This window comes from Triturus cristatus, chromosome 12 (assembly GCF_964204655.1).
Source record: "Triturus cristatus chromosome 12, aTriCri1.1, whole genome shotgun sequence".
In the NCBI taxonomy this organism is placed as follows: Eukaryota; Metazoa; Chordata; class Amphibia; order Caudata; family Salamandridae; genus Triturus; species Triturus cristatus.
In genome coordinates, this window is record NC_140595.1 from 404,548,456 (window position 1) to 404,576,004 (window position 27,549).

Genomic DNA, 27,549 nt, shown 5'->3' on the forward strand with positions numbered 1-27,549 from the left:
TATGAACGTCATTAGAGAAGCTAGACGCCCTACCACTAGAGCCTGCTACGCTGCCAACTGAAAAAGATTTGTTGTTTATTGCCATAACCCAATCAATCCTCTAGACGTGTCTATACAACACATCGTATGCTACTTACTCCATCTACAAAGGTGTAACCTAGCATATACCTCCATTCGGCTACACCTCGCAGCAATTGCAGCTTACCTACAAAACAGGCAGCACCTATCACTTTTTAGAGTACCTGCCATTAAAGCCTTCATGGAAGGCCTAAAACGAATAATTTCCCCCCAGAGTACCACCCTCACCTGTGTGGAACCTAAATATCGTTCTCACAAGGCTAATGGGGCCGTCCTTCGAACCTTTGCATAAATGCGAACTGCAATTTCTCACATGGAAAACAGCTTTTCTTGTAGCCATCACTTCCCTTAGAAGGGTCAGTGAGATACAAGCACTTACCATACAAGAACCTTTTCTTCAAATGCACCAAAACAAGGTTGTTCTCCGTACCAACCCAAAATTCCTACCTAAAGTCATTTCCCCTTTTCACCTAAACCAATCTGTAGAATTACCGATATTTTTCTCGCAACCTCAAACTGTTGCAGAAACGGCTCTACACACGCTAGAGGTCAAACGAGCCTTACTTTACTATATCCAAAGAACACAACCTTTCAGAAAGACCAAACAACTGTTTATCTCTTTCTCTCCACCATACAAGGGCAACGCCATCTCAAAATCAGGGATAGCTAGGTGGATTGTAAAATGCATCCAGATTTGCTACCTCAAAGCAAAACGAACGCTATCCGTTCCCCCTAAAGCCCATTCTATACGAAAGATAGGGTCTTCTATGGCTTTTCTAGGGAACATCCCATTAGATGATATCTGCAAAGCAGCTACATGGTCAACACCGCACACTTTCACTAAACATTACTGTGTAGATGTGCAAACCAAGCAACAACCTAGTGTGGGCCAGGCTGTACTAAAAACACTATTTCAAACCACTGCAACAGATACCGGTGGTCGCCGCTAAGGTTGGGAACTGCTATATAGTCTATGCAAAAGTGTGTAATCTGCAGCTCATATGCCTCGAACGGAATATGCTACTTACCAGTATGTATCTGTTCGTGGCATGTAGAGCTGCAGATCTACACACGCCCACCCGCCTCCCCAGCTACCTATATCTGTTCCAGTCTATCTTATTTAGATACAACACACATGGGTTTCTTCACTGTTATTACTACGCTCCATCTTTCCCTGCTGGCGAAAAGCAATCTGAGGATGGAGCCGAAGCCCATGCGCAATACGATCCAAAGGAGGAGTCACCGACCTCGTGACTACCAAAGACTTTCCAAGAGGAAAAACAAACTACAAACATCCGGGCCCAACACCAGATGGCGATCTATGCAAAAGTGTGTAGATCTGCAGCTCTACATGCCAAGAACAGATGCATACTGGTAAGTAGCATATTCCTTCTCTTGATTTTCATTTGTTTTTATTAGTTATGGTTCCAATGTTTACTTATAAAACTGGAAATATCTAGCACTCCGAAATAATACACACATATTTGCCCGAGAAACACCATGGGCGGAATTCACAAATGAGCTGAATATGTGCCAAATGTCCCTACGTATATCTATGCATTTGCGGACAAACGACCACAGCTGGGGAAATGCACGCGTGAATGACCTGTTTTGCTCTACAGTTGTAGACAACAACACGAGTAGACAATCGCTGTTAATGACCTCTTACACGTACACACCAAATCCTGTGTAATTGAAACAGACCTTGCTATATTTATATGTTAATACCCGACGTTATGTGAAAGGCAGCATAGCAACATTATCTCTGTCGTTAATGCTATTTGTATCACTGCTTATGTTATATGTATTGGAAATGATAAAATGCAATAAAGATATTTACAAAAAAAATCATGAATTTGAGCTTTCGTCACTGCAGTTGGAACATCCTTGATCAAAACTGTTTCGTAGGTCTTGGTGATTGTGAGGTCTCGCCCCTTGTCTAAGATTTGATGAGGGATTTGACATGTGGCTAGACCATTAAGCTGTGTTGGATCGGGTTGCCCACGGTCTGCACCGCCATTTCCTTCTGCTACCTGGACTCCTCACAGGGGCGTATACTGGAGTACTCAGGGTGTAGTCTGCCCAGCCCTTTGGGGCTACTGTTTTGGGCAAGGCTCAGGCCGTGAGATGGTGCGCCATGTCTTGTCCCATGGTCAATGTTGGGGTTATCCTTTTTCCTGAAGAAGTGCCTTATTGAGCTCCTTTGTGTGGCATCTTGCGCTGTATCCTTTGGGCTGTCTGTGAGTGATTTACTCCTTATGATCCCTTTGTTGGGGGGAGTGACTTTTGAGAGTTTCCTCCGGGGTCGTGTGTGCTCGGCCTTTTCTTTTTGGGTCCATTTGCTAGGTGAAACACTGAGGGTGCTCCTCCTGCCGCTTGCTCCTAGTAGGTCACTTACAGCTCTTGCCGCTCTGCGCACCTGCAAATGCTATAGGAGCAAATGCGCCATTCGTTGATGCTGGTATGTTGCGAGGTTTTTGGGAGAGGGGGGGATCTTTAAAGGTGCCTAAACATGACCTTGGTAGGCACAATGATCCCCCAGTGAATAGTTTTCCTCTCCCAGGCGATGTGTGGAATGGTGAGTCAGAGAGGCAGGGCGCAAATGAAGCAGTGGGGCAGCGAGCTGATGGTGTGCAGTGCTCGCAAGGTGGGTCAAAACTGCACCTGGCGCAGTGGGCCACCGGGGTGCCCCTCACCGTGGCCTAGTAGCGACTTCGCTCGCCTGTGCCTTGCCAAGCCCCTTGACAAGCGGTCCCGCTGGTATAGTTGAGATTAGATGAGTTGAAATTAGGGTGGCACAGTTTTCCGGAACTCCGCTGCCCTCAGCTACTTCTCAGCCACACTTAAGCACTCTCGGCTGCTCCTAAGCACTCTCGGCTGCTCCTTTACCCGTGGCTCGGCCGGTGCTATGTGGGACCCCCCCTTCGACCGGTGCGCAGAACCAAGTTGCTGGCTTTCAGTGCTGTATGCAACCGTGCTCGAGGCTGGAGTCTGCTCTCCCTAGTCCCGCCACCAGCGGGAGGGCCGCTGGAGCCACGGAAACTGCGGGAGCTGCCCAACACCGCAGGTCGGCAGTTTCACGTGAAGGGAAGGGAGCAAACAGGGAGTTAGCGGGCGAGACGTGAGCGAGTGAGCAAAGCGGTAATAACAATCACTAATCCCTCTCGGGCTCTGCTCAGCTCCGTAGTCTGTAGCTCCGTAGTTGGGCTCAGCGGGGCTCTGCGCGCAAGCTCCTCCTCCTCCTCCTCCTCTTCCGGTAGTTAGTCCACACTCCTTCCAGTAGTTAGTCCACTACTCTCTGTGAAAAGTGTGTACATCAGGGCCATGGTTTCTCTCCAATCCAGTGTTTAGACAGTATTGGCAAAAGTCTTTCCACCATATCTGCAATTACAGTGTGTCCAGCCAACTCCCTGGCGATTCTAGGCCACTATGACCGCCAAATGTGGTCTGATGTTGACTCCGTCATCGACTTCATCCCGAAGGATAGATGGTTGAAAGCCAATGAGATCATACTGGAGGGTGAGCGCACTTCATCTTAAATTATAGATTGTGCTATGGACATCGCCTCCACAGGCTTCCGTCAACTAGCTGGCACAGCTGTGTTAAGGCGCCAGGGATGGATCATAGCGACCTCCTTCAGACCTGAGGTTCAATCTAAAATATTGGACATGGCATATGATGGGGACACGCTATTTGGCAAGCATACTGACAATGCTCTTCTTGGTATTAAACAGACAATGATATCGCTAAATGCCGCAGCACTCTCCAGTATCTCAAGGTGCTTTTTCGAGGAGGTCGTTGCTTCTCTCACAAGAGTGGATTCCAGCGCTCCCAGCAGTATCAGTCCTACCAGCCTCAATACAGGGAGGGATATCTGCAAAAGTCATACCATCTATCCTTCATGATGGTTTTCTCTAAGGAAGAGCCTCGCAGAAGACCACCGTATCAAAGACGCGACACAGGCTTCAAACTGTGACCTTGTACAGGTACTAGCTACACCACCATCTCATCCCATAGGTGCTAAGATATCCAATTACCTCCATCATTGACAAACCATCACCTCTTACAGATTGGTATTGGACCTAGTCACCTATGGCCATAACCTGGAGTTTACGGAAAAACCACCCACCACTCCGCCAAGGGGAATGCACCCCCATCGTCTTAACTTCCTGCAGAAGGAAGCTTTCTTAAGGATTGCCAAAGGGGCAATTGAGAAAGTCCCTGTTGCTCAAAAAAGGAAAGGATTCTACTCCCATTTTTTCCTTGTATGCAAGAAATCAGGAGAGAGGAGACTCATCCTAGATCTAAGGAAGCTCAACAAACTCCTCCGCAAGTAAACCTTCTGGATGATAATTCTCTCCGACATTCTTCATTGTCTCAACAGCGTAGATTTCATGACATCTCTAAACCTGAAAGATGCTTACTTCCATATTCCCATCATCCGAAACACTGCAAATTTCTTCGATTCACGGTAGCTGGCACCCATTACTTATTCAAGGTCCTTCCTCCTGCCTTAAGTCCCCCCCCCTCGTATAGTCTCCAAGTGCATGGCCCCGTTAGCAGTGCCAATCTGGAAGCAAGGTAATCAAGTCTTCCCTTACCGAGACGACTGGCTGCTAAAAGCTTTGACCCAGGACAAGCTGCCAAAGCGGCAAAAGCCTGTCTCGTGCTTTTTCTCAAACAGGCCCTCACTCTAAATTGGTGAAAGTCCTCCACCAATCCCAGCCAGACTCTGACATTTCTTGGAGCCGATTTAGACATGATACAGAACAGGGCCTTCCTCTCCCACAAATGACGAGGGAGGTTTGCACACCTGGCTCAAACAATTGCAAGAAAACTGTACATTTCTGAAGGACTGTTCAAGTCGCTCCTAGGCATGATCTCTTATGCAATTAAATTGGTCCTGTTGGTGCGCCTCAAGATAAGCCTGTTACAAGAGGAGCTGCAGCTCCAATGGATGCAGTCCATATCAACAGCTTGAAGCTGAAGGCCATTTTTCTCACCCTACAGGCTTTACTCCCGAGGATCGCAAAATCCTGTGCTGGTCCATACCAACAATACAACCAGCATGTATTATATCAACAAACAGGGAGGAACTCTATCTCCAACACTATCTCAAGAAGCCCAAGAGCTGTGGGGTTGGCTTATAGCTTACGAAATATCCTTAAAGGCCGAGCACATTTCCTGAGTCTACAACACGCTAGTGGACACTCTCAGCAGGACCAAGGACAGTTGCTGCGAGTGGGAATTAGACCAACAGCAGTTGAGCAAAATATCTAAACTGTAGGGGAAACCAGCACTGGACCACTTCACAATGGACAGCAATGCCAAATGCCAGTTCTATGACAGTTGATTCCCTCTCCCGAGGTGGTGGGGGAATGCCCTTTCGATGCGCTGGTCCATGATTTATGCATACACTTCCCCCCTCTTCCCAAGGTCTTCACCAAGATTAAGGCAGAACGCTGCCATCTCCTATTGATCGCTCCCAAGTGGCCTAGGCAGCACTGGTTTTCGGAGCTCCTACTCCTGTCGGAGACCAAGCCCATTTGTGTTCCACCAGTGCCATCTCTCCTGAAGTTGAACCAAGGTCAGATATCCCATCCGAAGCTAGCCTCTCTCCACTTGTGTGCATGTCTCTTGATTTCAAGGAGTTTTGAAACTTAAATATTTCTCAAGAATGCAGAGATATATTCGCTCGAAGTCTAGAGCATAAGGCAGGACCCAAACCTACAAGTTAAAGTGAAAAGATTCTGTCACTGTCGTCAATAAACAACTTACATCCGTGCTTCTCCGGAACAGATATTACCGTATCTCCTTTCTCTGGCCAAGTCAGGCTTGGTGTATTCATCAGTCAAAGTTCACCTTGCTGCAATTTCAAGGTACAGACGCTCGACACAGGCTCCATTTCTCTGTTCTATAAGGCTCATAAAGCAATTCATGAAAAGACTCTTCAGAGCTTTCCTAGCGGTGCAAGCTCCTCTTCTGGAAGGGCATCTCAATGTGGTCGTCTCGCAACTAATGAAGCAGCCTTTCAAACCCTTTCATAAGGCTTACTTAAAGTTTCTCACTTGGAAAGTTACTTTTCTTCTCGCTCTTACATCTACCAGAAGGGTTAGTAAGATACAGGCCTCTACCACTCAAGAGCCTTTTCTTTGTTTCACAGATGAGTTTGTACTTCTCAGAACAAACCTGAAATTCATCCCAAAGGATTCTTCTCAATTCCTCCTCAATGAGCCTGTCATCCTTCAAACTTTTTGTCCCAAGGCAGCCACACTGGCTGAGCAGGCTCTTTATAATTTGGATATCTAGCGGTGTCTCAAATTTTACCTTCGGAGACCTTAGCACATTCGCAAGACTGACTAGCTACTTGTAGCTTATAGCCAAGGCCGTCAAGGAACAGCAGTGATGAAACTTACGATTGCAAGATACATTTTGGCTACAATTCAGTTTTGCTATTCCAAGGCAGGCAAACCCTTAATAAGAAGAGCTAAAGCTCATTCAACAAGAGCAGTGTTTACTTCAGCTGCTCTATTTGCGGGCATTCTGCTAGAGAAAATATGCCGTGTTTCTACGTGGAAGAGCACCCACACGTTCACGCAGCACTACTGGCTGGAATCCACACAGCAAAGCAACGCAACTGTATGCCAAACGGTGTTACACCATTTATTTCAATAAGGTGAGCCTCTTTAAATAGAACCGTTTATTTATGTTCAAGTCAAATGTTCCAGACTATGGTATATTGCTACTTCATTGTTCTATTTACATTCCTTATCTAAAGGTTATACACATAAATGCTTACATTCTCAATATATCTGTTGGATATATAGATCTATATGTATATGTGATGTATGTCATAAGTTCATATTAAATTCTACTAATGTTTGTTTTTACCCACCATCCTCTTAGGGTATTTAGATTTTCTACAATACTGCTTGCTATTTTGATTCAAGCATGTGAATCTATGAGAAATCCAATACTGGATAAGAAAATAAGTTACTTACTTGTAACTAAAGTTATCCAGTATTGGTATCTTGCATAGATTCCCATGCGACCCACCCTCCTCTCCTCAGAGGCTCCACTCATGACTAGGAATGTTATTCCCACTTGTGCTTGTACATTTGAGGGAATCAGCCTCTCTTATGAGTGTTCTAGAGGGTGCTACCACCGGATTGGTCATAGTTAAAAATAGGGTATCTGCTATTAAATTCATGGCCTCGTGTAATTATAGCCTATGATAGCTATGCATACTGCTTTACTATAGCACAGTGGGACTCTCACTTCGATGACTGGGAATGATTCAAGCATGTGAATCTATGAAAGGCAGCAATACTGGATAGCTTCAGTTACAGTAAGTAACTTATTTTCTTTAAAGGAGTCCTTATTGCTGCTTCACTTTGAGTGAACAAAACACCTGTTCTTACTCAACTTGCCAGTACAGGCCAGTAGTACAGAAAAATAGCTTGTCCTGATAAAATTAGACTCACCATAGCGAGTATTTTCTCTAGGCCGGCCTGTGGTCTATGAGCAAACGAAGGAAGCTCCGAATAGGCTTAAACCAGCTCCGTATCTGCCGAGATTTACTGACTGCCAGAGTGCGGATGGTGTTCCAAACTTGGATTCATGGTCTATTGCATGATTGGAATTAATGGGTAAGAGATGGAGGCCAAGGACTTTCAGTCCCTTAACCAGTTGATGGTGCCAGAGTGACTCAAGGAGGAGTGCTCTACCCCACTTGGCAATATCCATCTGATTTGACAGAGTGGGATCCACAGAAACATGCAGTGTTGACTGATAAATGGTTAGCTAACCGGGTTCTCAGTGGGCTGGAGCAGCATTAGGGCGTTGATCCCGGCATAGCGGATGGCCTTCACGGAGACCAGCTCGGCCTTTACCTGCGGGGGTCCGGACAGCCATCGACTGGCCCACCACGCTCGGCCTCATTGGAGCCCATCAGCCAACCTGCGTGAGCGAGCCGTGCAGGAGTTGGGTCGACATGGCCTCTCCACATCCTCGGTACGGACGTCACCGCCTCTAAGTTAAACATTAAAATCCCTCTCGCTATCTCCGTATTGCTCAATCTTAAGGTCCGTGGATAGAGGGACAGATAAACCAGGAGAAAAGCCGCTACATGCCACTTGATGACGTGAGGACCTCTGCTCCTGCTGCGGTCCTGAGAGGCGTAATGTAGCTCGGGGAGGCCAGAGCACAACTGACGGTGAGATCGGGGGCGGGGATGGCTCTTTGGTGACCCCTCCAAGAGAACTTTGCGGACCGCCATCTTGAGACTGGGTCTCTCTCCACTTCAGTCTGACCCCGATCGCGAGTCTAAATTTAAAGCTCCCACTATCTGCCCCAAACTGCTGACCCGACTCGTCCGCCGGGAAAAGCATTCTATTTGATTCCTTGGTTCCCTCGTTCTCTGGGCGTTATTTCACCTCGCTGCAGACTTCCGTCCTTCCTGGCTCGCCTGACCCTGACTCCGTATCTATAATGGCGGATTCCACCGTGATGATTAGCCTTTGTGTATGACAGGCGATCTTGATCTTCAGGAAGTTATTTTACTAACTAAGAGAACCAAGTAGGCCCTTTTCTTGCTTTCTTCCTTGTCTATTGCTATCAAGCCCTTTCTCCTCACCAATCTCCGTCCTGCCTCAGATGCCTGACCTTAATATGGCGGACCTACCTGCAATCGACCACCACCAAATTGGCCTCCACCCACCCCCTTCTCGCTCCACAGGACTGCAGCAAAGAGAGAAGCCCCTCCAACCACACCGGACTACATGGACTGGCTCTCCGAGCTTACACCACCGAGGCTAGGGATGCTCTCCCATCACCTTCCCCCACTCGGATCACCCATCATGACACTGAATATGTGATTCATCTATTTTCTTTCAATGTTTTACCAGTAACTGATGTAACTTCTTAACTGATGTGAATCTTGTAACTTTTTGGATCCTCATGTACAGTGCTCTGATACGGGTCTAGCCTGCGCTATATAAATCTCATATCCCTAACACCACTCTACCTTTCAACAAACAGCTCCCAAGACCTGTCATCATTTTGTTGTGGCTAATTTGTCGTTAATTGAAGAGTAAGAGGGATATACTTTGGGCAGATTATTCCCTTTTGTCTTTCTGTTGTATCTCCCCCTACCCTGTTACCCCTCCCCTTACCCCTCTATGTTTCCTCTGACCTCGTCCTCAAAGATCTCTATATGTTCTCCCTGCAACCGTTGTAACCTGTAACTGATGTAATTTTGGAACAATAAGGATGTCATGTAAAGCGCTTTGATCCCTTCGGGTCTAAGCTATTTTAATACTGAATGCTGAGAACTGAGCAACATGGCTGATGCCCGGTGGAGCTGCTAGACAGCTAATGAGGAGATTGGCTCTGGTTTCCCCCTCGACCGTCACCTACTCAGCCGGACATTGGGCATAGTTCTTCCTCGTCTCCCTGCTATGGCTCCTTCCTCCCCTCCTTTCCTACGAATTCTTTTAACCTCGTTGTTTGTTTACTGTTCCTTACTACGTTACTACGCTATGGTAACTGATGTAGCTTGTAACGCAAAGTTTATCTGGTAAAACGCTCTGATACCTACGGGTCCAGCCAGTGCTATATAAACTCTTTTTAGATGTACCTTGTAATGCAACGATCCTCTGGTTAAGCACTCTGTTACCTCTGTGTCTAGCTAACGCTATATAATCTTATCAAACCAAATAAACTCACAACTGGTTCCCTTGATCGCTGAGACCTGAGCAACACGGCTGATATCCGTGGAGCTGCTAGACAGCTATTGATGAGATGGGCCCTGGTTTCCCCCTGGCCATCACCTACCCAGCCGGATATTGGGCACAGTTCCTCCTCGTCTGCCTGCTACTGACTCCTTCCTTCCCTCCCTCCTACGAATCCTTGCAACAGTATTTTTTTGTATTGTACCTTCCTATACTCTTGTAACTGATGTAACTTTTAACATAACGATCCTAAATGTAAAGCGCTCTGATACCCTCTTGGGTCAAGTTCGCGCTATATAAAAATTTATAAAATAAAAAAATAAAAATTGTTCTAAGCCAAAGTGGGGGGAAAAGACTTCACAGACTGGTTCTAAACCAGAGGGATCGAGCCAGGGTAATTCTCATGGAACTTCAGTAGGGCTCAGGAAATATGCTAATGGTGTGTCCAGGGAAGTGCATTAGGAGAAGGGAGATCAGATGAGTTCTTCCAATTTCAATAGTTGTGACTTGCTAGAAGTACCACCAAGTGGGATACTTAAAGAGAGATTGTCAGGCGAAAGACCTTGAGTCAGTACCACCTGTGTTAGCAAGCATGTTACATGTGGGTGAAGGGAGCGAGAGGGCCCGGTTGCACTCAACCTAGTAGCTATAGACATTTGGGAGAAGGACCTGGATGCTTTGAAGCACATTCATCCTAACAAGATGTGATTTGTGCAGGAAGTCAGTAACAATGAGAGGAACGTGCCTGCTTAGGAGGATACTGGTACCTTCCACACTGTGGTTGAGAAACAGTAAGTACCTTAAGCCTGAGGAGATACTCCCTGGAACCAAGAATACAGGTTTTTCATAAAAGTAATCCTTTGGTTGGTGAATGATTTATTGCTGATATCATGACTACCATTGAGAATCACGTGCAGAAGGGGTACTTGGCCCAGTTGCTCAGAATCCATAGTAGGTCGGGCCCTGTGACACCGGGTGTAAAAAGCCTCAACCCCCACGGTTGCACTCTGTGACATCTGCCTACCCTGTGGTCCTCTGAACGAGGTTCTGGCAGTAGTTCTCTATCTAAAGGGTCCTGGCAAACCTCACTGTAAGCAACTGGGCGTGTTACCATCCATAAAATCCTTTTTATACTAGTATTAAGAGTGTATTTAGCCTCGGGCTGTTTCTTGCCTTAAATGTTGTGTTCTAACTTGGCATCTGATGGAGTCTGAAAATGCTGATTAGATTATTCTGTCTCATTGTGCATGAGGCTGAACTTTTCTCAAAAGTCTTGTTTTTATATTGGGCTCCAGTAAATTGGTCCAGGACTTTTGTGTCTGAATTTCTGCTCTTCTGACATTGTGAAAATGTATTCTTTATTTCGGAGTCCCCCTTTTACCTGCCACTCCGTCCCACTGATGCCAGTGTTTCACAGCTCATGAATGTACATTGCTTCTGTCAATTACAGTAGCTAACTTCTAGCGACATTGACTTCCTTCACATGTGACTTCTGGTCTTTCAGACTCTTGAACTTGAATAGTATTTCTTACTAACATCCAACATAGCAGGTGGTTTGTTAATTTCTTGCCCAGTGGTAATATAATTTGGGAGTGGCACTTTTAATTTTTTTTAAACATTTTTGCAACCACTCAGTACTTCATTAAACTTCACCAAACTACCCTCGGGGATATCGTCGAGCTTTGGCCAAATTTATTACTAATACAGCGGGTTGTTTTGTTACCTGTAGCTAATTATGATCCTGGCAAATCTAAATTGGCACCATAATTTCCTGAGGTTTGTCAGAGTTTATTCAAATTACTCCAACACATAACCTCTCTTGGTCACAAATAAAAATAGGCAAGGGATAGGGATTTTTGTAACTTCTTTCTCTTCTGACAATTAACTCATGTTGAAGTGTACCATAGCTTCTACGCAGTTGTGAATAATAGATGACTATATAGTACTGTAAATCGAGGATCTCCAACCTTTTCTTTAAGAGCTGCTTCTGATCAGTGAAAATTGTGAGCAACTCCTGCATTGTTACCAGACACCCCTCCCTCATGTCCAGCTTCATTGCCGTTGAACCTAATGTCCATAGAGCCAGATACTACTGTTTGAACGAAATACTTAGTCTAGGGCCACTATGACAGGGCTGCCATGCATGTCACTGAGATCGTGGTCTTTAGGGTTTATGAACATGTTTGCATATGAATAGGATATATGTGCATGGGTGACTGAGAGCCTGTGTTGTATGTACTTGCGGCACAGGACATACCTTTTATCATATGTGGAACAGTTACATGTAGAACACAAACATACAGCCATTTTTTTAAATGGGAGAAATTTAAAGTATAAAATGTTTTCTGCAAAATATTTTCACAATATGGAACATTTTTCTGCACTTTAAATTTCTCCAACAAAGTTATAAATATACACTGTGCCTACTGGCCACTGGGAGCAAGAGGCCTGCTGTTTGTAAATGCAATTCATTAAAATGTGAGAAAATAAAAATGAAGAGTTAACTTAATCATTAAAGTAAATTTTCATTTTAATTATCTCCCATTTAAAAGCATTCCGAAACATCATTTTGTTCTCATTCTCCAATATTGAGTTTACAAGGTCTTCTATGTAAGAGTTGAATTCCTCAGTGCTTCAGTTGTTCACCTCTGCGACCCAGCCTGGGCCATACATCTGATAGAGCACTGCTCATTATCAGGCCCTGCAGTCTGGTGATGATGTAAAATAAACACAGCCTCCCATAACTTTAAAAGGAAAATGTGCCCTTTGCTTATATAAAAAGAACTCAAAGCTTTGACCTGCTCAATCGATTGTGATTGTCTTTGCTAGATAGTGCAGAATTGATACTTGGAGGAAGTAAGTTCAGGAAGGGACCAAGGGTGGCAAGGATCAACTTGGGAAAGGGAACTGGGCCACTGGTGTGACCTAAGCTTGCAGCAGAGGGTCCACGTTTTAAATTCTGTTTTGTGCTATAACCAAGAACAAGGTGTTGCTCACAGAGTAGAGTTTAAAGTTTTTTTCTTGAAGTGGTGCAGCATAAGTACCTGGTGAGTTTTGACTTTAATGCAATTCCACACTGTCCAAGCCTAGCAAGAGTCGGCATGGTAACTATCCTTGATTCCTAACCTGGCAGAGTTGTTTCTGCATATTTTGCCAAGTTCTACACATCTTGTTCATTATTGCCAAGTATGTGAAATGCTGTTACAGATGTACAGCTAGTCATGAAAGTGAGGTGGCTGGGCTGTGGAAGCCAGCGGAGTTCTCTGTAAGGCTCATCCTCTCAAACCTCGATGAATATTTTGATTCTATGGTAATTTATAACCCAAAGTTTTTGTTTACTTGATTAGTCTTGATCTCTCTAATGCACAACCCATTTGGTTCTGTGACCCAATGTGTAATGAATTTGTTGATCAGAAGGTAACGTTTTTGGTAGTAAATTGCTTATGCTAGAAGAATCTGGGAGGTTCAGGGCTGTTCCCACACAGGATGTCCTTTGAGAAGCACCTTCCTTAGCATGCTGAAGGTACTTAACAGAATGTTCGAGGCATATGATCTGCAGATTACACACTGTGCATAGATCGCCATCTGGTGTTGGGCCTGGATGTTTGCACTTGTTTTTGTCTTGGAAAGTCTTTGGAAGTCACAAGGTATGTGACTCCTCCTTTGGATCATAGTGTGCATGGGCTTCGGCTCCATTCTCAGATTGTTTTTTTCCGCCATCGGGCTCGGATGTGTTCTCGCGTTCCAGTTTGGAACCGTTAAAGGTTTTCTCTTTCCACGCGCTATCCTTCCCATCTCGACGGTATTGTTTTCGATCGCGTTTCCAGCCACACGCGACCCTTCAACTTCGAAGTCTTCGATTCCGGTCGTTGACGAAGGCCTTCGGGCCTACCCGTGCCTCATCTCCGGCTCATGGAAAGGACGCAATTTAAAAAGTGTCCTCGATGTGGGTCGAAGTTTCCCCACACCGACCTACATGAGGTGTGCAACCTCTGCCTCTCACCGGAGCACGAGGCCAGAGACTGTCCAGCTTGTGCCTCTTTCCGCTCCAAAAAGACCATCCGGGACCGACGAGCTCGAAGGACAATGACGCGCTTGTCATCTTTGATCCCCGACGACCTCTTTCAAGAGGGCGTCTATGTTCCGGAGCAGGGTCGAGTCGAGGAAGCCATCAGCGCCTCCGAAGCAGATGATTCCGACGTCGAAGACATCACTCCAGCTCAAAGGACCATGAGTACAGACCCCGACCCACCCACCCCCTCGACGTCGTCCAAAAAGGCTTCAGTGCCACCTCCACCTATGGGCCCAGTTGCACGCCGAGACACTGCTTCCCATGCCCCGCCTTCGGGCCCGGTAAAGAAGCCTAGTAAGCCTCTAAGCAACTCAGGCTCGAGTCAGCCTGCCCTCTGTACCGAGCATCCGGCACCGAAGAAAAAAGCGTCATCGACCTCATCCACGCTGACCGCTGCTCCCACATCGAAGCTCTCGGCGTCGAAGGCTAGCACCAGTTCCTCGGCACAGACAATACCCTCGGAGCTGACTAAAAAAACGCCAGTTGAAAGGCCCCGATACTTCCAAACCGAAGACCTCGGAACCGAAAAAACTGCAACCGGTTCCAACTCATAAAGACACTGCCAAGCGTAGAACCGCTACCGAGTCGACCCCCTAAAAACTTACGGCTCCGAAGCCCTCGGCTCCGAAGGATCTGTCTCCCACAGAAGAACTGTTTCGACCAGATCCTGCCCAAAAGACTTTAATGAAGGACCCCAAGACTGGTCATTTAATGCTCAGCATTAGGAAAAGACCACTAAACATGCTTGCACCCGCACCGCCACCAAAGAAGAGAGACTTTGCTACCTCTCCATTAAGGATTCCTTCTCCTCTTCCTCCCCCACCACACCACTCTCCCACACCATCACCTACTCCAATAGATGATGATGATGACAACGCCTCAGATGAGGCAGGGGAAGGTGCGGATCAACAACCCCTTGGGGACCCTACTCCTACTGGCTCCCCTGACCCCTGGGATGATTACAGTGTACCAGATGTCCCTTACACCCCACAGGATGATATTTACTCCTCCAGACCCCCCCCCCCCCCGAGGACAATATCGTATTCAACCAGTTCCTTCAAAGAGCTGCCCAATACCACGGGGTAGCCCTACATACAGATCCAGTAGAGGTGGATTTTCTTATGGGTACCTTTGATACCACACAAAGGTCTACCTCAACACTGCCCATGCTTAAAGGGGTCATTAAGCACGCACCAGAGATCTTTAAAGACCCCGTCAGGGCTCGGGTCATCAACCCAAGAATAGAAAAGAAATATAAGGCTGCCCCTACTGACCCAGTATACATTAAGGGCCCCGCACCACTAGACTCCATAGTAGTCTCTAATGCCAGGAAGAGGGCGAATTCCCAAACATCAGGTGACGCACCACCATCAGACAAGGAATCGAACCTCTTAGACGCCTCTGGCAAACGCACAGCGTCACTGGCAGCAAATATTTGGCGCATTGCTAACACCCAAGCGATCCTAGCCAGATATGATAGGGCACATTATGATGAACTTGAGTCCATAATGCAACACCTCCCTGACAAATACAAAAATAGGGCCAGTGAACTAATCCAAGAGGGTAAGACCATCACTAACACTGCCATTCGCTGTGCCCTGGATGCAGCAGACACCGCCTCAAGGGCAATCCACACCAGTGTCCTTTTGCGCAGGCATGCCTGGTTACGTATATCAGGTTTTAAACCAGAAGTACAGAGTTCTATACTCAATCAGCCTTTTGATGAGCAACACCAATTTGAGCCCAATGTAGATGTATCCCTCGAAAAAATGAAGAAGGATACAGACACCGCCAAATCTATGGGAGCCTTGCAATCGCAAGCTCCCAGAAGGTCTTTTCGTTGCTCAACCTTTAGAGGTACCCATCGAGGCTTCTCCTCTGATAGCCCCTCCAGCTCTTACAAAGCTCCCGCACAATCCACCTTTACTATAGGTTACCAAAGGGGTGGTTACAGGGGGAATAACAGCAAAGGCAGAGGCAAAAATAACTACTCCTGCTTTGCCTTCACACCTACCCCATGACTTCCCTCCACTTCCCCACGACTGTTCCACTCCAGTCGGGGGAAGACTTCAACAATTTCTACCTGCCTGGATAAACATCACTTCAGACAGGTGGGTCCACGAAATCATTCAATCGGGCTACTGTCTCGAACTAACATCTGCCCCCCCCCAAACATACCACCCAAACACCGTCCAATGTCACAAGAACATCTGTTTCTGTTAAAACAGGAGGTACTCTCCCTCCTACAAACAAGTGCAATAGAACCAGTTCCCTTGCACCAACACAACAAGGGAGTCTACTCCCTATATTTTATCATACCAAAAAGGGACGGATCTCTAAGGCCTATTTTAGACCTCAGACCTATATACCTATACATACATTCAGACCATTTCCACATGGTCACACTTCAGCAGGTCCTCCCTCTGCTTTCCCAGGGCGACTTTCTTGCTACTCTAGACCTCAAGGATGCCTATTTCCACATTCCCATTCACAGTGCTCACAGAAAATATCTCAGATATGTGGTGGACGGTCAGCACTATCAATTCAAGGTACTCCCATTTGGAGTCACCACAGCACCAAGAGTGTTCACCAAGTGCCTAGCAGTAGTGGTAGCACATCTAAGAAAACACATACATGTCTTCCCATATCTAGACGACTGGCTTATAAAAGCCAAATCGTACAATCAGTGTGTACAACACACTCACGCCAACATTCAACAACTTCACGACCTGGGGTTCACAATAAATCACCCCAAGTCCCAACTGCAACCGTCCCACATAAAACAATATCTCGGTGCCACAATAGACACCTCAAAAGCGCTCGCCTATCCCACTCCAGCCAGGATAGCGAGCATCCAAGCTCTTCTCACCAAATTCCAACCTCAGCACTCTCTTCCAGCTCGAGTGTTCATGCAACTCATAGGGATGATGGCCTCTTGCATATTCATAGTGCCTCATGCAAGATTCCAGATGCGTCCTCTCCAAGAGTGCTTAGCACGCCAATGGAACCAGGCTCAAGGTCAGCTAACAGATCTGGTGTTGGTAGACGGTCGTACCCATCGCTCTCTGCAGTGGTGGAACACCAAGAACCTTGCCAAAGGGCGACCGTTCCTCGAGCCAGTTCCTCAAATAGTCATGACAGCGGACGCATCGCTCTCCGGATGGGGAGCTCACCTACTACATCACACCATGCAGGGCAGGTGGACACCTCAACAAAAGTTACTCCACATCAACCACTTGGACTTACTAGCCATATTCCTAGCCTTAAAAGCATTTAAAGAACAAATATCAGGCAAGACTGTCTTAGGCCGCACCGACGACATGACAGCCATGTATTATATCCTAAAACAAGGTGGGACACACTCTCTGTAGCTCTCAACTTGCACAGTGCATATGGAGGTGGGCTATACCTCCGAACATCTTTGTCCTAGCCCAATATGTCCCAGGAGTCCAAAACACAATGGCCGATCTCTTGAGCCGTCAAACAGAACAAATCCACGAGTGGGAACTTCATCCACAAGTTATTCAACCGTTTTTTCAGAGTTGGGGGCAACCACAGATAGACCTCTTCGCCACCCAAGAAAATGCCAAATGCCCAAACTTAGCCGCCAGGTATCCTCATCCATTGTCCAAAGGCAATGTGATATGGATGAACTGGTCAGGCAGATTTGCGTACACTTTTCTGCATCTCCCACTCATTCCACTAGTGGTACGCAAACTACAGCAACACTCATTGAGGCTCATCCTAGTTGCTCCAACTTGGGCCAGACAGCCATGGTACACCACACTGCTGGAACTCTCAGTAGTTCCGCACCAAAGACTACACCTTTCTCCACGCCTCTTAACCCAGAACCATGGAGAGATCCAACACCCAGCTCAGCTCAACCTAGCAATCTGGCTCCTGAAATCCTAGAATTTGGTTACCTTAACCTTCCTCCTGACTGTATGAACGTCATCAAAGAAGCTAGACTGCCTACCACTAGAGCATGCTATGCAGCCAAGTGGAAGAGATTCGTAGTATACTGCCATAACAACGACACTAATCCCCTAGATGTGTCTATCCAACACATCATAGGCTACTTACTACACCTCCAAAGATGCAACCTGCCTACACCTCTATCAGATTGCATCTTGCTGCCATAGCGGCATATCTATAAAATAGACAGCACCTCTCACTTTTCAGAGTACCTGCCATAAAGGCCTTTATGGAAGAACTCAAAAGAATAATTCCCCCCAGAGTACCACCTTCCCCTGTGTGGAATTTAAACATCGTTCTCACAAGACTAATAGGGCCCCCATTTGAACCTCTTCATAAATGTGAGCTACAATTCTTAACATGGAAAACTGCTTTCCTCGTAGCCGTTACTTCTCTACAAAGAGTTAGTGAACTACAAGCACTAACCATTCAAGAACCCTTTCTCCAGATGCATCTTAATAAAGTTGTTCTCCGGACTAATCCTAAATTCCTCCCTAAAGTCATTTCTCCCTTCCACCTCAATCAATCTGTAGAGCTGCCTGTATTCTTCTTGCAGCCACAAACAGTTGCAGAAAGAGCTCTTCACACCGTAGATGTCAAAAGAGCACTACTATACTACATAGTGAGAACAAAACCCTTTCGTAAAACCAAACAATTATTTGTGTCTGTCTCACCACCACACAAAGGCAACCCTATATCAAAATCTGGGATAGCTAGGTGGATTGTCAAATTCATACAGATTTGTTACCATAAAGCAAAACGTACATTATCTGTTCCTCCTAAAGCCCACTCTACACGAAAGATAGGGGCTTCAATGGCATTTTTAGGAAACGTTCCTTTAGATGATCTCTACAGAGCAGCTACATGGTCTACACCACACACATGTGTTGATGTGCAAACTAAACAACAGGCTAGTGTGGGCCAGGCTGTACTCAAAACACTATTTCAAACTACTGCAACAGATACTGGTGGTCGCCGCTAGGGGTGGATACTGCTTTACAGTCTATGCTCAGTGTGTAATCTGCAGCTCGTATACCTCGAACGGAATATGCTACTTACCAGTATGCATCTGTTCTTGGCATGAAAAGCTGCAGATCTACACATGCCCACCCGCCTCCCCGGCTACCTTTATCTATTCCAGTATTATCTTACTTAGATACACCACACATGGGCTTCTTTCCTGTTTCTTACTAAGCTCCATCATTTCCCTGCAGGCGAAAAACAATCTGAGGATGGAGCCGAAGCCCATCCGCACTATGATCCAAAGGAGGAGTCACATACCTCGTGACTTCCAAAGACTTTCCAAGACAAAAACAAGTGCAAACGTCCGGGCTCAACACCAGATGGCGATCTATGCACAGTGTGTAGATCTGCAGCTCTTCATGCCAAGAACAGATGCATATTGGTAAGTAGCATATTCCTTCACTTAAATTAGGAAATAAGACTGGACTCTCAGCTGTGGAAATATTACACAGTTTTGTTTCAGAGCTCATTTGTGAAGGAGGCATGGATTCCTTCACTCTGTTTTATGGCCCCAGAGTTGTAGGGTCTGGGCACAGTGCCGGCAGGTGCATATGGGGCATTGGAGTGGTGCCCTCCAACCCAAGGTCACAATAATAAAAATGTGCTATTGCAGCTGCAGAAATCAAAACGAACTGACAGGCTTGTCACTTCGAGCATTTTTATTTCAATTGTCTGTGTTGAGACTGCAACATTCCCATGTCATCAGAAAATGGAAGTGGTCATTGTCAGGGTTCTTTGGTTTTGCACATCTAAAGGGGTGCTTTACCTTTAAGCTCCCTTCACACATTTGCAAGCTATATACATGCTGCGCATGCTCAAATCGCAGCAGCATGTATAAAAATAGGAACGTGCTCGTGCTGTGACACTTTCCAGGTTAGCCATCCAATCGGAAGCCAAGCAAGAGAAGGAAGTGAAGCAGGATTGGTCCCAGCTCTACGCTGACTTCTGATAGGGCTTTCAACATGCCTGTTTAAAGTGGAATAGGTGTATAATGCCTGACGGACGTCTAGAGGGACTATCTGTGGAGTTCACCAGAACAGTAAGTAAAGCGAGTCATCTGTTGGCTGTGACACGATAAAGTGCATGCTCCCCACAATAGATTGGGCCTGATTTGTTTAAAAAATAAAGAAATCTCAGGAGGAGGACCTTCAAGTCCCCTTAAAGGTTTTGTGGGTTTTGTTCACTTTGCTCAAGGCCGGCACTTTCGCCCCACCTATTTCACTGTTCACTAACTGCCCCTGGTGGAACACCATGGTGCCCCTAAACTTCCGCAGGATGAGACTTGTTGGTTCTGTCCTAGAATGGTTGGTGTTATTCCTCAACAATCAAACCCAAAGAATAAAGATTAACCACTCCCTATCTAACCCCATGCCTGTCACACTAGGTGTTCCGCGGGGTTCATCGCTATCATCCGCTCTCTCTAACCAGTTAATGGAACCGTTAACTGAAATTCTGAAAGCATCTAACATCAAGTATCAAATGTACGCGGGCAACACCCAACTTTACCTTAAAATCTCTCCTGAAGATATAAGTTCTCTTAATGCAACTTTACAAAAAGCTTTAGAATTGGCTGACCTGCAACCACCTCAAATTAAACACTCTCAAAACAAAATTCCATGTACTCCCCTGCACCCCCCCCCCCACACTCACTAGATATTGCAGAATAGTTGAAACATCTAACTGCCCTCAATTGGATTCCACAGGTCATTTACTCCTCAAAATCACTAGGAATAACGCTTGACAAGAATTTGAACATGCTGGAACACATCAGCGCAGCTACCAGAGTAGATAACTTCTAAATGAGCATCCTAAGGAAAATAAACCCTTCCTCCCCTTCGAGGACTTCAAGTCAGTGGTGGTTCAAGCCCTAGTTACCTCCAGGTTGGACTATGGAAATGCATCCCTTTCTGGCTTTCCAAGTTCAAAGTTGGCCCCCTGCAAGGCTTCACTTGATTCAGCTGCAAGGCTCATTACCGGACCAAACGCTACAAGCACATCACACCGGATTTGAAATCTCTTGACTGGCTCCCTCTTGAGGCAAGAATTGAACTAAAAATTGCATCCATGACACACAAAGCCCTACACTTTAACACCCCAAGGCACATGGCACAAAAACTGGAGCAATCTAGCGGATCTAGATCCTCAAGAAGCATTGCATCTTCAAGTGTGAAACCACAAAAAATAAGAAGAAAACCTGTGACGGGACTTCTCTGGTGCTGCCCCAAGAATTTGGAATCCCCTTCTTTCTGAAATCCGAGGTAATCCATTATTGGCATCTTTCAAAGCACAAGTAAAACTGTTATTGATAATCAAATACCTACTCTAGTGCACAGGTCCTTGCCGCAACTACCTTGACTATTTGTACGAGCTATACTTGAGCTATGTTGAGTGGCACCTTAGTTTGTTATGTATCTTTGATTCTTTATTTTGGGTCCTGAGGTAGTTCCACACCCCGTCCTCGTACCGCAACTACATGTACTTTTAATTTTGACTGTTATTATTGCTTATCATTGTCTGCTTTGCTTACCTCTTGCATCTGGTTTTTGTGTACAGCGCTCTGATACCCACGTGGGTCATGTTTGCACTATATACAACTCTAAATAAATAAACTTCCAAGGGTTTTTTTCTTGTTCTGTGTAGAGAGGAGAGAATTACTGATGGGGAAAAATTGGTTTTATTCTGGAGAGTGGGGATGGTAAAGGAGGCCCATGAAATGGTTTGGGTGCAGTGTGGATTACATCTGGCTGTGGATTGCCTAGATCCCTCAGATTGGATACTTCTCTGGAGTCTTCCTGATAGACTCAATGCACAGTAGTAATAAAGGTTTCCCTCACAAGGTTTATTTGAAAGGTATACACTATTCTTTATCATTCCAGGTTTACCCAAATGCCTTTTCTCATGAGCTAGTTAGGTGGAGAAAGGGCTATGTGAGCGTTGTCTGAAATAGGGAGCAACCGGAGATGGTTTTCTCAGTAAGAAGCAGTGATGCCAGTCGTGTCTTCGTGGGTCTTCTACAGACTCTGGCAAATGTATCCCTAAAACCCCTTTCCACTTTGCTCTGAGCCAGTATGTTTCAGCATCTTCAAAGGTTGCACACCCTCATTTCTCCGTGTTCCCAGTGCTGGTTGATCCCTTCTAGATGGCTCTGTTCCTCTTCCTCGTTGTTCTGTGATACTTCTTGATTTTCAGTAGGATCAACCAAGTTGCTTCAACATTTTTTTCAGTGGCTTCCCTTTCCACTGTCACAGTTGTTTTGGGGCATGTAGCACTTTTCCAGTGGATTCCTTATATTCATTAAGTACTCAACTCGATGAACAAGCAATTGTTTCTCCCCCAGGTACAGCAGCTCCTTCAGTGCCCATATCTGGGGAATTTTGCTGACTTTCTGATGTGCCTATTCCATCCATGGTTCATCCATCTTCTCCATTAATTAAAATTTTCTTGGAGAATTGCTGCATTGCCTGGCTCTCATTTCCTTTCCAGTTGGCACTTCAGCATTCCTAAAATTTCCATAATGTACCACCAAGTCATCTCGCCCTTCCCCAGCGCAGGCTAACAACTTTAAATTTAATCTCCTTGGGTGTCTCTACCTCCGGTTCAATCACTTTTGACCTAGGCAGTCCATGTTTGAATGACCTCAGTAAATCACATGGCATCGCGAATGCGGTCCAATCAGCTGCAGGACGACCGTTTGTATTTTTCTGGTCAGCTCTATGGGACTCTTTTGTCCAGTCTATACCTACACCTAAGGTGAAGCCTACTTGTTTTTCTCTGTTCTGCATTTGCCCCCAGGGCTATGAGCCGACCATAATCCCTTGTTGTTTTTAATAGGAGGGAAATCTGGATGCCTATTTATGAAAAAGACTAATCACAGTATATTGAAAGTATATTCATAGATACTGGACTAAATTAAATGAAGAAATACTCCTGTGCGTTGCTTGCAAGATTAATTTATCAGAATTTAAATTATGTAAACTGCAGTGAGATATGGCTTCATGTATGATCACACAAACAAGGTTGTTTTCCAGAAGGTATTGGTTGACATCTGGAAGCCTGTTTCATTTCCTACATTGACAAATGTGTGTTTTGGTTGCTGTAAGTAGTCTCTTCTACGATGTAAACACAAGACTCAGTTTTTGAAGTGAGAAGTGTATGTGAAAAGCCAAGTTCTCCAGTGATTTTGGATTCACTTTTATTGTTCAGTCAGGCGTTATCAGCTAACATAGTCACTGTCAGAGTTGAAGTGTGAAAGCAGTTGCATTTGTCCTGGTTTTCATCGCACCTTTTCATTTGCTATTTCAGATGTCGGGAAAACCCTGGATGATTTACAAGTAGTTATAAAGAACTTTGAATCTCGAGTTGAATTCACAGAAGACTTGCAGAAGATGAGTGATGTAAGCATCCCCTTTTCTTCATAGTGGATAAAACTATGTGAATATTCCAGTAACTATAAATGTGCTTAGCAAATACTACAATGATTGAACTTTGTGACTATAGAAACTTTATAATGTTGGAGATCATTCAATTAATTAATTCAATTCATAGTTTAATAATGTATTTGTGAATTATTATTAGTGACCCAATAGGAAGTGCTTCTTAAGCAGTCTTTTTTTTTTTTGCTCTTCTCTGTAGGAAACCGGCGACTATGTTGACATCCGAGAGGTAACAGGGACTCAAAATATTGAAACTAAAGGTATTTTAAATTATGACCAAGAATCTTTATTCAAGTGCATTTTTAGTTTTACTGTGATTTTCTGCGATATCCATAAAGGATACACCATCTCTGCACACATTTGGGATCCTCTAAATACCTTTTTCAAAAACACAAAATGGGTTTAAACTAAAAAACATGTCTAGAAGGGGAAACATTTTTGTTGCTTTTAAAAATCAAATCCATTTAGTCAAAATTATGGTAGAAGGTGCGTGTCCCTGAAAATCCAGTCTAAAGCCCTTTTCTAAAACCCCAAATAAAGGGAAAATGTAGCCTTTAGTAGGTGGAGCACACAAAGTTCTAATCTGACAATGCATCTTTAATGCATCGTAAGGTTGCCGGCATTCACATCATGCAGGTCAGGGTCAGTGATTCGCTTAGTATTTCTGGCTGATCAAAGAAGTTCCTCAACACTACTGCCTTTTTAAGGCTTATTTTGGCTGGAAAATGTTTGTTTTTCTTCATTCAGTGCTTTTAAACATCCACTTAAGTGCCTAATTTTTTTCAGTTTTTCTGTGAGGGTTTTCTCCGTACTTTCATATCTGGAGCCACCATGCCAACTCCCTTCGACAGATGCCCTTTGTTTGGAAAAAATGAAGTGCTGGAAGGCTAAACATGATGTGTGTGCTCCACTCCCACTGTTTCACAAAGTTAGAGATATGTGTAAATATGCCATACGATTTTAACAGAACTTTTGGAAACTCCATTTTTTCCAACCATAGACTTCAATGCTTAAGCTTATGTCCTTCCATGCTGAAGTATGTCTGCGTGTGAGCCAGATGAGGAGGCGCTGGAAAAAGGCAGTTCTAAAATGTGTTTGGTGGGTTTGAGGTGTCATTGAAGTTAGGCTTAACCATGATGAGAGACTCCTGTTAAAGCCACGTATTCTAGAATAAAAAGGGCAACCCAGTAACTCTGGGACCTGGGTAGAACAATTAACACAACAGGTCCCTATGGGGAAGTGTAGCCCTTGAGTTTCATGGCAATAGTTATAAAGAAACCTTCTTACAAGTAAGATTTTCAAACCCTACTTGTAAGAAGGGTTCTTTATAACTATTGCTGTGGACGTTGAGGGCCACACTGCCCCAATAGGGACCGCTTGTGTTGATAATGAAATGTTAAAGCCACAGCAGATGTTATTGAGCAGATAGCCAACTGAATATTTTACCATGCCTGCGGTCTGATGAGACCTAATTCTTCCCTTCTTTAGAATCAAAATTCTTCTCTTTCTTCCTAGGAGACTGGTCAGAAAAGCTTATAGACAATCCTAGAGCTTTCTATTGTAGCAACTACTCAAGACCGTAGCCTATGTCGTGCAGACGTTTTGCCCACTGCTTCCACCCCTGTTGCTTTCTTTTTCCAAAGGAACAGGCTCAATAAGTGGATCAGAAGATGTCTTGCTCAAGAATAGCAGATCTGAATTGGGAGACTTCTAGTCCTCAGGTCTATGGGTTTGATGGAGCCTGGAGTCAGGAAAGTATGCACTGTAGGCTCCAAAAGAACTTGTATCAGAACTACCATGGGTCTGGCTTGCGGTTCAGAAAGCAAAGACTCAAATTATCGAGGGTACTTAGAAAGGTGTAGTTACCTCCTTGTTAAGTTTCTTTGAGGCTCTGTTGGTAATCTCATGGAAAGAGACATCAAACACTGGTGAAATTCACTGACGAAAACACTCTGGAGATCCAGTAGATGATTCACTCATGTCCGAAGATGAACTTCTTCTGGGATGAGTACATGGATTGAATCTTGATGATATAAAGGATTCACCTGTCCCTTGATCAATAAGAATAGCAAACCTTTTTCCTTCTTTGTCTTCACCTGTTCATCTTCAGAAGAATTGTTATAAGGATTGCTTCTTTCCATTGATGTTTTCTTGTGTTTGTGGTAAAGAAGCTTGACGAACTGGAGAAGCAGGTGGAACCACAGGAGTCTGTACCACAAGGGGTTGTAGGAAATAAATCTTCCAGGCCTGTTGGCTGTTGTCGTCCTGCACCACTGCAGTGAACGAGAGCTATTCTTAAGAAAGTTGGGGATCTGGAAAAGATGAGACCCATAGAATGTCTCCATGCTCTTATCCTCTCACTAGAAGTCTACATGTGACCTCTCAGGGTCATAGAGCCTAGAGGGGGACCTCTTGTACGTGCTGAAGCACTTGATGTTGACCGAGATCTTGAAGACCAAGAACCACCAGAAGCAAGAAGTGAAGTTCTAGCAACCCTTGATGACTAATACCTCTATCGAATGCCACCATTGGTGGCGTAAGTCTTGATGTCAACCCAAAGTGTGAATGCTGGAGACACTAAAATCTGTCTGTGGCACCCAAATGAGGTTTGGGCAGAAAGAGAGGGTGCCAAGTGTCTTGCTTATCCACAGTCTGTGGAGTGCGATGCTGAACTGCCTAATTCTTTTTTCTTTAGTTACAAGGAAAACACCCTCCCTGTACCTGATATGTCCATGTGGCATCTGTGAACATATTTTAGACTTTGATGGAGTGGCAGTGGACAGTGGAGGTTACCTGTTCAGGATATCTTTCCTCCACACAAAGCACATTTGAGAGTTGACATTGTGGCTACAGATATAGAAGTCAAGAGAAATGCCTTAGAGAAAAACAGGAAAAACAAAACTCTTAAGTGTTAGGAAGTTAACTTTGTCCTCCCTAAATTAATGGATTTTCTATTTGAGCCCATCCATATAGCAGCCCTGCAACATATGTAATGGGAATTGCCTTTTCTCATGGCTAAACCTTCAGCAGGATGTGCAAGTAAGCTTTCAAGTACTGTGTTCAGAGGAACCATATCCTACTTTCTCTCATTGGGGATCTCCATTGATAGCCATAAGCGTTTGAATATTCCTGCCCATGCGCAGGGATCCTGGAACATTTTCCATAGGTCTTCTTAAGTGTAAGACATTTGCCCTTCTTCAGGAAGGCCTCAAAAACAACTGAGAGAACATATTATTCAGCCTGTAATCACAGGCTACAGTTAAGAAATTCTTCATATTCTACTTCCGAAAAAAGGTTACAATACTGAGATATATATTTGCTAAGCAAAATTCGAGTACAGGAGCTTAAACCTCGTTCACAAACCCTTTTTGTAAAAGTAGAATATGAACGATAGGGCAGTGTAGCCACATAGGCTGCTATTATGTTAGTTTTAAACAGTGTCTGTGCCTTTAAGGACCCAGAGACTACCAGTGTCCCAACATGCCTAGCAGGTGGCAGTTGCCACAGTTGTTTTTCCAGCTCCTGGTGACAGGATCCTGGAGCACTCAGTTCACCTTTTTAGGCCTTTTCTCTTCAAAATTCACATCGTTTTTTGTTACAAAAACTTCATTCAATGTTTTTCGTCTCTCCCTTGCATTTGTTTTGTTCTGACTGAAAATTGTGGTACTTGGTCAAATAAAGAAATAATTTTATTTAACTAAGTGACCTTTCTGTGGGAGAAAGAAGACTAATTCAGACGTCTGCATTCTCTGCTTTCTAGACAGCATGTTCGTGAAGAATTTCAGCATATAACATGTTTTCAAGTGCACCCTGAGCGAAAGGGAGGAGAAAACATAGTCTGAAGGTAGACCTTTAGAGTGAGGAGACGGTTCAGTCCTCTACCAGGGATTTGCCATTGACTTTTGAAGGGTGAGGAGAGGGTCAGTCCTCTGCCATTTACCTCTGAAGGACATGGAAGGTCCAAAACAAGGATTTCTGCCCTAATACTGCATATTTTTCAGTTGACTTCGAGAGAATCGACGTAGAGTCAAGGTTCAGCTCTGACCTGTTCGCCGTCGAGGGCTGCTTTGATGTCTAGGGAGACACTCAATGTCGCCAAAGGTTAAGTCGACCATTTTGTCTTCTACAAATGTTTGACGTCAAGGAGTGTATGGACCTGCTGATGTCTAGAAGCAGCTCGCCATTGATGTCATACCAGCAGGTCGACATCTAGGAATATATCGACATTAAGACGTTA

The 27,549-nt window shown here is 44.9% G+C and overlaps 1 protein-coding gene across 3 annotated transcripts in view; it reads left to right on the top strand.

Moving 5' to 3' along the window:
• URI1 (URI1 prefoldin like chaperone) overlaps positions 1-27,549 on the top strand; it is a 364,636-nt gene that overhangs the window by 196,572 nt on the left and 140,515 nt on the right. For all 3 annotated transcript variants that reach the window (XM_085638966.1, XM_085638965.1, XM_085638967.1), the window contains 2 exons: positions 23,182-23,273; positions 23,512-23,572. In XM_085638966.1, the coding sequence (XP_085495092.1) occupies positions 23,182-23,273; positions 23,512-23,572 (153 nt within the window). The remainder of the gene's footprint in view (positions 1-23,181; positions 23,274-23,511; positions 23,573-27,549) is intronic.